This window comes from Eurypyga helias, unplaced genomic scaffold (genome assembly GCF_000690775.1).
Source record: "Eurypyga helias isolate BGI_N326 unplaced genomic scaffold, ASM69077v1 scaffold5780, whole genome shotgun sequence".
NCBI lineage: Eukaryota > Metazoa > Chordata > Aves > Eurypygiformes > Eurypygidae > Eurypyga > Eurypyga helias.
In genome coordinates this window covers 17,524-30,298 of record NW_010227516.1, presented here as the reverse complement: position 1 = coordinate 30,298, position 12,775 = coordinate 17,524, and the positions used below count along the sequence as shown (strand labels likewise).

General features: G+C 40.9%; 1 protein-coding gene across 1 annotated transcript in view; it reads right to left on the bottom strand.

Annotated features, from left to right (window-relative positions):
* Positions 1-318: 318 nt before the first annotated feature.
* MOV10L1 (Mov10 RISC complex RNA helicase like 1) overlaps positions 319-12,775 on the bottom strand; it is a gene marked incomplete at both ends in the record, with an annotated part of 28,265 nt that continues 15,808 nt past the window's right edge. The window contains 10 exons of the mRNA XM_010156409.1: positions 319-468; positions 1,923-2,096; positions 3,563-3,727; positions 4,181-4,280; positions 5,077-5,198; positions 5,878-6,024; positions 6,527-6,705; positions 7,854-7,884; positions 11,489-11,604; positions 12,124-12,182. Of these exons, the coding sequence (XP_010154711.1) occupies positions 319-468; positions 1,923-2,096; positions 3,563-3,727; positions 4,181-4,280; positions 5,077-5,198; positions 5,878-6,024; positions 6,527-6,705; positions 7,854-7,884; positions 11,489-11,604; positions 12,124-12,182 (1,243 nt within the window). The remainder of the gene's footprint in view (positions 469-1,922; positions 2,097-3,562; positions 3,728-4,180; positions 4,281-5,076; positions 5,199-5,877; positions 6,025-6,526; positions 6,706-7,853; positions 7,885-11,488; positions 11,605-12,123; positions 12,183-12,775) is intronic.

The window sequence follows — 12,775 nt, the reverse complement described above, 5'->3', positions numbered from 1 at the left end:
TCTGAGCATCTTCATGGCCCTCTTCCTGTGGGATAATAAATTCTTGACTTGCACTCTTTACTCCCCACAACTGAAAAATCTGCTTCTGTCTCCAAAACTACAAGCAGATCTCTCCTTAATCACTTCCTGAATTTTCAGAAAGTAGAATGCCATTATTTTCCTAGATTGAGATTTTAATGGAAACACAATTAGTGATTATCACTGTGTGATATGACACGACAGGGAATTTTCGAGATACGCCTCCCTGCTTCAATAAACCACAGCCACAGTGTAAAACGACAAGATGAAATACAGCAACTTGGAAGCTCTCAGTTGTACCTGCTTACGGTACGGTGTAATCACTCCGATATCAGTCACTGACACTGCCGTGTTCTCATTTTTAGCGAGGTGGGAACAGTACTGCATTACTTGAACTGCTTCAGTTGGATTGAACCACGAAGGACTGTGGCCTTCACGTGTTTCACTGCCCTGTATTGGGGGAAACGAAGTGAGATCATTGATGAAGACCAGATGCAGAAGTGACTATACATTTATTAACAGATTATTCTTAGACATCCTAAATGCAGAGAAGAGTGATGTTGTATACAAGTTCTCATCTTTGCTCTATACCCTTTCCAATGAACAAGTATTGCTTAACTTTAAAAAAATTTTTTTTTTTTTGAGCTGGAGAATTCCCAAGACAACAGTACTTTAAGTCTGCAACAAAGGAGTTAAATCTCAACTCAGAGTAACACGTGTTAGTGAGCTGGTATCTTGCTTTTGTGCAAGGTAGAGGTATTCAAAACAAAGCCCCTCCAAGCGGTGGATATGATCACTTTTCCTAACTTCTTGGAATACTAAAAGACAAATGTTTCCCCGAAGTACTATTTTTTCCCCTGCCTACTTAAACCTTAGTAATCCTCTGGGATGAATACAATCCTCAAACTAATGTAGCAAACTCTCATCAAAAGCAGTCTAAAGGCAGCTGACCATAGCTCCATCCTGGTCAATCTGCTACGAGTTTATCAGTGTCTCCACAACATACTTCAGTGGGCAGCTGCTCAAGTTAGAATTATAGAATCACGGAATGGTTTGGGCTGGAAGGGACCTTAAAGATCATCTAGTTCCAACCCCCCTGCCATGGGCAGGGACACCTTCCACTAGACCAGGTTGCTCAAAGCCTCATCCAGCCTGGCCTTGAACACTTCCAGGGATGGGGCATCGACAGCTTCTCTGGGCAACCTGTCCCAGTGCCTCACCACCCTCTCCGGGAAGAACTTCTTCCTGATACCCAATCTAAACCTCCCCACTTTCAATTTAAACCCATTACCCCTTGTCCTGTCACTACAGGCCCATGTAAAAAGCACCCCCAGCTTCCTTGTAGCCCCTTCAGGTACTGGAAGGTGCCATAAGGTCTCCCCAGAGCCTTCTCTTCTCCAGGCTGAACAAGCCCCACTCTCTCAGCCTGTCCCCATAGTAGAGCTGCGCTGCTCCAGCCCTTTAAGCATCTTTGTGGCCTCCTCTGGACTCACTCCAACTGGTCAATATCCTTCTGATGTTGAGGGCTCCACAGCTGGACGCAGCACTCCAGGTGGGGTCTCACAAGAGCAGAGTACAGGGGCAGAATCACCTCCCTCGACCTGCTGGCCACACTTCTCCTGACACAGCCCAGGATACGGTTGGCTTTCTGGGCTGCCAGCGCACACTGCCGGCTCATGTTCAGCTTTTCACCTACCAGTACCCCCAAGTTCTTAGCAAACAACTGACTTGAGTGGTTGTTTCCAAACTCAGATAATCAGGAAGTCACGTTACTTGAAAAAGGAAGTTTCTTCCTTTTTCATATGCTTTCTAGAATTCATTCTAATGAAAACTCACCTACAACATTAGCAAACTTCTACCAGGCCTTCTTATCCATACTTCCACTACATGTACATTTTACATACCCTTATTCCATGAAAAATTAAGGGAAATCCCTTCCTGGGCAATTTTCTCCAATGCAACAAAGAAGTTACAACTGAAGTGTCTGCGCAACATTCTAGCTCCTTATGATAAAACAATTTCGATGGCAAGGCAAGCAACGCAGAGTGTGACCTGTAGTTCTTCACGAGTTTTGTGATCTGCAAAAACAAAACATAAAATCTGTAACTGAAACAGCTCATTAGTCTTCAGACTTCACAGTACACAGCTCCCAGGCAAATACTACCGTACCATCCTCCAGCATTTAGCTTTCCTAAAGGTGCCAAAGAACTGTACCAAAGGCAAAAACTGCAGGTGTGATCTTTTGTAAGTAAAAACTAAATAAAAGCAGTTTTTTTAAGGACCTCCAAAGGAGAGGAAAAAAAAAGAGACAGAAAAGAGAATTGAATGTATATAACAGAGGAATTGGTCATTCTCTGGTTTCTTAAAACATTTGATCTATAGGCACATTCTCTTTTTTAAAGGCAGTCAGACTCTTTTTCATGGAGTTTCCATGGATGTAACCTGTTTTTTGAAGAAGTCTTGACAGGCAGAAAGGCAGCATCAAAGTAGCTGACAGAAGCTGGCCTTAGAAACCCGAAATGTATTTGCCTTTCAATGAAAAGAATGGCCTTACGAAGTACAATAACCAGCTTAGGAAAAAATGTCCTGTAAGAAGACTAATATATGACACCCGAGTCCTCTGGTAACCCTAAAGCCCTCAAACGTCCTGCTCTCTCACGATGCTCATTCTTCTTAAGCACTGTATAAGGAATAAAACAACTAAAGTTTACTGTAACAGATTGTTAGGAGGAAGAGTGACAAGTTTTTAGTAGGCTGAACTCAACCTAAAGCCTAGGGCCAAACACTCCCACTTTCCTCCTTAAGTCTGCCATCTGATTTCCCCCACCCCTCTTACATGGACACATCTAGACATACTTTGCTCTCAGCTTAATTCTTCAGAGTATATTACCATGAGAATGGGAAGGCATCTTGGCAAGTTTAACTTTGGCCCTATATCTCAGATTCAGACAGTAATTTAAAGCAGCTGAAACATCTATCCTTTTTTTGCACTCTGTCACTTAGCACAGACTTCAGGTACTTCACCATACACAGGAGCTTTGGGAAGCTGTCCTTCAGAGGAAAGTTTGATAAAGAAACAGGAACAGCTTCTTTTTTCCATTCCTGAAACATGATGTTTGCAAAAATAATCTTTATGTTTAAAGAGGAGGCTTTATTCACCTCTTTATGCTAAAAGCACAAGTTGTACTCGTCCATTTGTGGAAAATTAAAGTTATAAAGTTAAGGTAAATGTGGACAATGAAGATGGAAGGGAATTTTAATGCATTATTTAGAATTTGGCTTTGTGCATTATATCTGATTTATTCTACTTAAGAATAGAGAACCCCTTCAAAGAAGGGTTTTAATATGTTGGAGGGCTCAGCATCCTTGCTATTCAGAGTATATTTTCAAAATAGCCAAGCTTTCCTAGAGAACTAATGCTCCAACTAGACTTCTCACTAAGCAACAGGGAGCAAAAAGGTGGTTAGGAAACAGCAGGAACTACAGTTACTCCATTTTTGATTTAGAAGAAAAAAAAAATAGTTAAAATTGTAGTTTTACTCACCAACAAAGGATTATATGCTCCACAGGCACTAAAAGCATCCTCATCCCTCAGATATATCTCTCTTGATGTCAGTCTTTCCAGCAGGGATACATTCAATCCAAAATTCAGTGCAATTTTAGATTTTATTACTGGCCCTAACTGCTTTGGATCTCCAACAAGAACTATCTGTATATGCAATTAAAAAAAAAAAAAATCATCTTGTATGAAAACAGTTATGACAAAAAAATGCAGTTTCAATTACAACATACACACTTCAGAATTCCAAGGTCAGTTTATATCAAGCATTCTGTTTTTCTCCAAACATCTGTTTGTGAAGAAGGGTTAGGGCCCAGGCAGACGTACAGACTGACACTGTCGTCTTAAACTAAGAAAGCGTATTTTTATGTTGACATCTTCCACACACTGGACCCTGTCCTACCAATGCAGACTTGTCTCAGATGTAACCCAACCCATCTGAGTGTGGGAAATGGATATTGTACACGAATAAGATTTATTACGAGTAGTCAGAATTGTGTACTCACTACCAGGAAATGGCTGCTCGCATTCCACATCATCACAAAAACACAACCAGCAAACCAAAACTCTTTTCCTTTCAGTAAGTGATGCTAAGAGAACTACCTGTCCTTTAGCTTCTGAAATCAACCCAAGAGGAATCAGGCTCTCTGGTTCACTTGCTTGTCCTGCCTCATCCAGAATCACATGAGTGAAGTGTCCAAGCCTAGAATTCAACAACATGAACCCAAAACGGGGCTGTTTTCAGATTAGTTCACTCTGCCACCCTGTGGTTGACCTCAGCAATTCTGTTAAGCGTGCTAGGCAACTCCATGCACGCAGTGCTAAGATGGGTATTTTCAACACAGAAGGTAGAAAAACAACCCGGTAACTTTAGTTTCTCATTGTTGATTTTGCTTGCATACTCCAGTATACACCAACTGCCGGCTGTCTTGATTAAAGCATCGTGTATGCCCAGGTTAAGACACTCAGGAAAAGCTTTTTCGTGCTCTCCATTTCCTTCTGCTATTTAACAAGGACAGTGCACTTGGCACAGTGAAGAATCCCCAGGCTTTTTCCTACCAAACAACTCAAGCCAGTTAGGCTTCAGAGTGTCCTTTTATAACATTAAAGTCGCAATCAGAGGAATCTTTAGCTAACAGCAGTTGACATGGTGATTGTTTACAATTAGTAAAGGTGACTTGATCAAAACCAATTCAGTGTGACAATCATTGACAATATCATCAATGGCAATATCACGTCCAAGGCTCCCACTGGCAGTGGAGAAGTTACTTTATCAAAAATTTTTAACATTAGTCAAGGTAATTAAGTTCACCATGGAGAAAGTCTCTGCTGAAACGTTACTAAACCCAAGTGGTTTATTAGGAAGACAATTTCAAGATAGAGGCACATGCCATAAACTGTATTAAAACAGCTCAAGTTACAGTACAAAGGGTATCTAAAAGCTCTGGGGTTTGCAGCATCCCGCTGTCTCAGTGATATTCCTGTCTGTAGTACTCTACCGTATTGCTGTTTGATAAAACAGCCCTGCACTGCTGCATGTGGTGATTATTATCCTGAACCATGATGCTTTCCGAACATCATCACCATCTTGGCAGTAAGGTTTCACCATCTCATCAACATGCTGCAAAAACAAAAAGGTATTTTGTAAAACAAAACACCACTCAAACTGTTTACATTTGAAATAAAAAAAGTCCCCTGAAAACTATTTTAGAAGCTGAGAAAACACTTAGATTTAGACCCACTCATTCACCAAAATGAATCCTTCATTGGTTTGCCTAAACAAAGCAGATCATATGCAAGACAGCTGTTTTCTCTGTATTGTAAGGATCAAAAGTGAGCACACGGATGTTTCATATCTACATATATTCCTATACATACTTATGTACAAAATGCACACAGAAAGTAAATGTACTGTATAAAGATGACGTCCTACTTGCTTGCTTTCCTGTGTAAGTAGTCCTAATTTGGAGACAAAAGCTTGACTTCAGTAAGAGATTTTAGGCTTGCTTTGTAAGTCAGTGTCTCGACACATTAAAAAATCCCACTGATACATATGAGCTGCTTGTGGAGCTAACCTCCTTCCTGCAGTGCTTAAGATTCTACACTCATACATCCAAATTAAAGGCTATGATCAGCATTTCCAGTTTATCTTCTGGAAAAGCTGGAGTAGTATGTTCATACTTTGGGTCCTAAACAAGCCTAACCAGCCTAAAACCCACTGACAGTCACATTACTAAATCAGTATCTTAAGATCTAAATATAAAAATGGAAATATTAACTGGCAGATCTCTCATATTTACCTCTATTGACCTGATGCTAGCATTAACTCGGACCATAGCTCCTGGTTTTAACAGGCTGCTTTGATGCAGGCGCAAGCAAATCAGATCTGTCGCAGCATTCGATGGTGCACAAACCAAAATACGACTGTCTGGTAGAGTATAATGAATCTACATTAAAGCAGATGGACATAAAAAAAAAAAAAGAGGTTATTTAGAAAAGTAGCAATAACTCAAAACATTCCCATTTTATTTCACTAAGCACAGAATTCACAAGAGTTTTGCATACAGGTTATACGCATCCATCCCTTCAGTTGAAGAACACTAGTCTTGACAGTCACGACTAAGTACTCTGAGTTCACCAACAGCAATTAACTCATGGTTATCATACTAGCGGATACCCCTGCTTCATGAATATATTATGCACTACTGGAAACACAAGTTAGATACTGTTCACTAAAGCTCTAAAGACAAGAAGACTTGAAAATAAGCCATGCAGGAACTCTGTAAAATCACTATCAGTATCCTTCTGCTTTCACAAAGCTATAGAAAATGATCTTAAGAAGAGCATTTTGAAAACTCCTTGGGAAAAAAAGATGACTACTTACCGAATTGCTTTAAATGTTCCAACACTGAAAAGACTAGAGACAACTGATTTGTCATCCACCATTACCTGTAAAATAGCTTCAACTACTGTTAATGTTTTTCCCGTTCCTGGTGGTCCAAAGAGAACATAAGGTGTTGGACGACATTCACCACTCAGTATCCTTGTCACTGCCAGTTTCTGTTGCTCATTCAGCATGGGATTGAAAAATTCACCAGCTCTCTGCTTAAATGTCACAGTTTCACCAGCTATAATCGAGATAAGCATATACTAAAACTCCACATGATGTACATTAAAGCAATTCCAATTCACATTAGGCTTCAAAAAAGTTTCATTTTCCTTATGCAGGAACGACTAATGAATTTCTCACAAATTCTGATTTCTTAGAATTGCAGGTAGAAAATAAGTCATTAATATTTCAGAAGTATATTGAATTTTTAGTAAAACTGAAGGCCAGAAAAGGCCTATGATTACATAACCCAACAATCTGTAAAAACTCAATTCACTGAATTTAGCATTAAGCTCACTTTTTGTCCTAGGCTAGCAAAAGTTTAGTAACATTCAGTAAATGGTACTTCAGGTATAGTACCAGCACTAGATGACTATTATTAAGTCATGACTATTGAAATTTTTTTCTTAATCCTGCCTGAATTAGTCTAGCATTAGCTTTTCACAGCAGAATCTTACTAACCCTCGGACAGAAGTGCATTCTAGATAATCCATTCTGTATTTCCTTAGGCATCCTATTGCTAAAAGTGATAAAATCACCCTATTTGGCAATTAAATACACTGATATTTAAAGTCATGCTTTCCAGAAAAGCATAGAAATTATCTGGGCTCTCCAATTCTGAAGTTTTAGCACCTTTGGAAAACAGCTATCCCAAGGAGAAGACACAGCATTCCAGTAAATTTGAAAACTTCAAACATGACCAAAAATTTTCAAATTAATAACTGGAAAATGATTATTGAGTACAAAATATTATCACTGAACATTTGCTGTCCCATCCCTGGCCGTGTTCAAGGCCAGGCTGGATGAGGCTTTGAGCAACCTGGTCTAGTGGAAGGTGTCCCTGCCCATGGCAGGGGGGTTGGAACTGGATGGTCTTTAAGATCCCTTCCAACCCAAACCATTCTGTGATTCTATGAACTGGAGATGTTTAAGTAATCCACAGAAAGACTCCAATGAAACTCCCTGCTAGCACTGCTATAGAATTTGCCTTTAGAAGACAGAGCATGAGAACATTGAAAAGGAATCGTACTGAGCCCTGGTTTACTGACATGACTGCAATCCTGAACTGACTGTACTTGACTACGAAGTGTTGAAGCATACCAAGTTGGCTTGTTTGCACAGCTACTCTCTTCGAACCTGTGACGTTCGCCTGCCTTGATGCCATGCATTTTGCCTGTTTGTTCTGCATTTTTTTGACCTGAAATAGTAGGCGAAAATAAATGCATTTATAACCTTGTAATGACAGGCAACTAACACTTTTGAATTTGCTAGGTTTTAATTTCTCCCATTAAATAGCATTATTCCATTAAAAAGAATATTTACTGTGAAAACAGAAAGATTCAGTAATAGGAGAAGATACCATGAATTCCCACCTTAAATTTAAGGTTTCTAAATGTTTAATGTTAGCATAAGACAAACTTTTACTTCACAAATACTTCTTTGAAGCCATGGCTGAATACTTTGTTTCCTTCCACAAAAGCTAACATTCACACTCTGTGTCACTAAGCAAGATGCTGCCTCCTTCCCTACAAGCAGTTTACTCCCATGTTGCAATCTGAATGTGGTGTTTGCAGGGTTCTGAACCAGACGCCTCAATCTTAGTAATACTGATCTTAATCCAGTGGTGAGTGTTAGAGTGTGATTACTCCTCCTTGTACAGGCCAGGGGTACCATCAGGAAATGTTTGCTGAGCCATGGTGTCACGGAAAGACTGCAAGGCTCACCTAGTCCTTCCGACCACTCTCTTTGCTGCTTATCCACGTGGGTACTAGTGGCAACTCAAATAGATTAAGGGGAAGATCCTATAGCTCTGGGGCAAGCATGAGGGGTCCAAGTCATGTTCTCCACCATCCCTGTCAAACAGAAATGCCCCAGCAGAAGCAGGTATCCTGCAGAACAGCCAGCTGTGCTGCCGCTCTCACCAGCACGGCTCTGGGTCTATGTGCAGGAGCCCCTTGACTGTACGTTGTTAATGGCAAACACCGGAGACGTGTCTGAATTGTTACCAGATGAGGATGGAACAGCACCAAAAGTGTCTGGTGGTCTATAACAAATCCCTGCCAGAAGGAAGACAACATGGGTAAGTTCTAACAGTTGGCATCAGTGTCCTGATGACAGGCTGTACATCTTCCTGGAGGTTTCAATTGTTCACACCCCTGTTGCAATTCACCTAGGAAACGTGCAGAATTTCTAGACTGAGCTGGTGACGCTTCCCTAACGTAAATGGCTGACATCCTGACCAGAAATAACACTCCGCTAGACTTGCTGCTCACACACAGGAAAAAGGCTGTGTCCATATACCAGCTTTTGTTGCAGAGATTGCGAGATGGGAGGAAGGCTAAGAAGGTAAAGCAGCGGAGTCAGAACTCTGGCCCATCTCGAGCAAGCCTCAGTTTCAGTAAGAGATCACCTGGCAAAATCCTCTGGGAAGTACCAGGTGGGGAAAAAGGTGCCCAGGAGAGCTAGAAGTTGCTTATTGAGCAGTCATAACAAATTTCAGGAATTTCAATAGAAGGCCTGCTTAGCTAATCTTGTAGTTTCTTGATGAATTTATAAAAGGCTTATTACAATCAGAAACAAGGCCAGGCAGAGACACTGCTTGGCCAGTTGGACAAAAATCAGGAAGGTTGGAGAGATCAAAGCACAGCTGAAGTTAGACTGTGGCAAGGACAGAGTAATGAGAAGGGATTTAGCAGATGTGGTGGCTGGATACAGTTCAAGGATCATGGAGGCTCATGGATAGATAAGAGATAGCAGTTCATTGATGGATAATATGGGAAAGAACTCTGTGTCCTTTCTGCCTCACACACACGTCTCCAGACTCCTGTGCAAAGTAACAGTATGGGAAGGAAAGGAACAAGTAACAGAAGGGGAGAACCATGCTACAAACTGCTTAGAGATGCTGGATAGGGTAGGTGTGATTCATCACTCCGATATGACTGTGGACATTGCCGCCGATTAGCTACAAGAAAAAATAATCATGACAAGCCAGGGAATGTCTCTGACAGCAGGAAGGAGCTAATATTGCTCCAGTTTAAGAGCAAGAAGGAAGACCTGGGGAACTATAACTTGCCAGCCTCACTCGTCTGAGAATATCATGGAGCACATCTCCCTGGATTCCACGTGCTTCACATGATTGGAAAAAAGGGTGACCAGGAATAGTCAACATGGTTAAACCAAGGGGCAGACTGTTCAGGACCAACCTGATTTTCCTCTACGAAGAGACTACTATGCGGACAGACTATGACGTAGACAAAAGAAAAGCAGTCATATACATATAATATAATTTCACTATACTAATTTCATTATTACTCATTTCATTTCACTGTATTAATTATATTTCATATAATTTCACTAGTAGTTAAGGAGTATGGGTAAATATACTCAGAACAGGATGATTACCTTCTATCATAAACTTATTTCCTGCCTGTGCTGGTTTTGGCTGGGATAGAGTTAATTTGCTTCACAGTAGCTAGTACAGGGCACTGTTTGGTATCTGTGCTGAAAACAGCACTGATAACAGGGATGTTTTCATTACTGCTGAGTAGTGCTGACAGACTCAAGGCCTTTTCTGCTCCCCACCCCACCAGCGAGTAGGCTGGGGGTACACAAGGAGTTGGGAGGGGATGCAGCCAGGACAGCTGACCCCAACTGACCAACGGGATATTCCATAGCATAAGAATTCATGCTCAGCATCTAAAGCTGGGAAAAAAGGAAAGGGGGGAATGTTGAGGGTTATGGCATTTGTCTTCCCAAGTAACTATTAGACGTGACAGAGCCCTGCTTTCCTGGGGATGGCTAAACACCTACTTGTTGATGAGAAGTGGTGAATGTAAGGAGTATGGGTAAATATACTCAGAACAGGATGATTACCTTCTATCATAAACTTATTTCCTGCCTGTGCTGGTTTTGGCTGGGATAGAGTTAATTTGCTTCACAGTAGCTAGTACAGGGCACTGTTTGGTATCTGTGCTGAAAACAGCACTGATAACAGGGATGTTTTCATTACTGCTGAGTAGTGCTGACAGACTCAAGGCCTTTTCTGCTCCCCACCCCACCAGCGAGTAGGCTGGGGGTACACAAGGAGTTGGGAGGGGATGCAGCCAGGACAGCTGACCCCAACTGACCAACGGGATATTCCATAGCATAAGAATTCATGCTCAGCATCTAAAGCTGGGAAAAAAGGAAAGGGGGGAATGTTGAGGGTTATGGCATTTGTCTTCCCAAGTAACTATTAGACGTGACAGAGCCCTGCTTTCCTGAGGATGGCTAAACACCTACTTGTTGATGAGAAGTGGTGAATGAATTCCTTGTTTCGCTTTGCTTGCATATATGGCTTCTGCTTTACCCATTAAAGTGCCTGTATCTCCACCCAAGTTTTTTCACTCCTACTGCTCTGATTCTCTCCCCATCCTGCCATGGGGGGAGTGAGCAAGTGGCTGTGTGGTGCTCAGTTGCCAGCTGGGGTTAAAACACGACACTACCACAGTGACAGGACTTAAGTATCTACTCAGCAGTAGCTATGAAGACTAGTCTAAGGAAAATCTGACAATGCCAATTATACTAATATCTTTTTTTTTTTTTAATAATCACTTTCCATTTGAGATGGGAGTGTTACAGCATCAGTTTTCATAAAATCCCCTGTCCCCAGGCAGCAAACAAACTTCTGTCATCAGAAAGCAGCAGAATATAACTCTGATTCTCCATTACACAATTCCTTTCTAACAACAGCTGTACAATAGGTATTTGTTACCAATCTGAATGGTATTCAGCATTTTAAGGAACATTTAAGGAATAGATACCTTACTTTCCTGCTGGGAACATTGTTCAAGGCCATCATCAACAACACAATACTCAGTAGTATTCTGGTTCTTGATTACTTGTGGTGATTGTAAGACAAGCCTTTCCGGGAATAACACTTCAAATTTAGAGGAGAAAGAAAGTAGAGAAATTTGAAAGCCCCATGAACACTTTGCACGTTTCACTGATTCACTCTGCTGACACATCAGATTGCTTTTGCGTTGTTTTTAGCAACTCAGAGCAGTAAAGACCTGTGTGAAGTTCATATGGATCGTTCTACTCAACCATAATACAGGAAAGCAGTGCTTTGTAATAAATTCTGAGGTAACACAAAACATTGCCATTTAACTTGTTTTCATTATGATGCGATTTCTACAGTTCTTATCAGCTCAGACAGTTAAAAAAAAAAAAAGTTTGTTTCCACTCCTCTTCCCTGTGATGGCCAACAGAGGAAATCATTCTGACATCACAGACACCTACTCTACATCCAGAGTGGTTGTTAAATAAATACAGAGAAGTTGTATAAGAAGAAACTACAATGCATTCTTCTCAGATTGCCCTGGTGTGAAAGCAACGTAAAGCACAAGACTCCTCACAAACAAACTCCTCTGGACAGCTTAAGTCAACTGAAGCATACCTTTTTCACCCAGGTAGATGGCTTGCTCAACTGCCAAATGGCATCGCCTGCTTGTAACCCTGTTATCAGAATAAAAACGTGTAGATTAACATTACCATAAACTACAACAGCATACACTTACAAGGCATCCTGTATTTTTTACTATGCACCAGTGTGTATAAAAATAGGAGTTTTACCTAAAACCACTTTTTTTTTTTAAAGAATCAACTATTGAGTAAAATGCCGCAGAAGTGTAAATCAACAGCTGTGCTGTGAACAACATTGATACATATACTCTCTAGCTTTTCAGCGAGACAAAGATGGCCTGGTGTTCCAGACTCTGATAGTCTTTCAAGGAAGTTCTCTGCAAAGCTGATTTTACAAAGATTAAACAACTTTGCACAGATAATAAAGACAAAAAGTATAAAAGGATGGTTGGTTAACATCAGCAATTTTAATTTTTCACCCCACAGTCTTGCCGCCGTATTGCTATATCTTTTTTTCTTAAGAAATTATAAAAAAACCGCCCCCAAAACACACACCCTGCCTCACACCTCCTCCCCGCAATTTCACTGCCTGGCATTGATGCAATCATTTTGAGAGGCTTAAGACAAGAATTCTTTGCACATTCTGACTACAGTTGCAGTGTTGTACCAACGAACGCAGTGGCAAA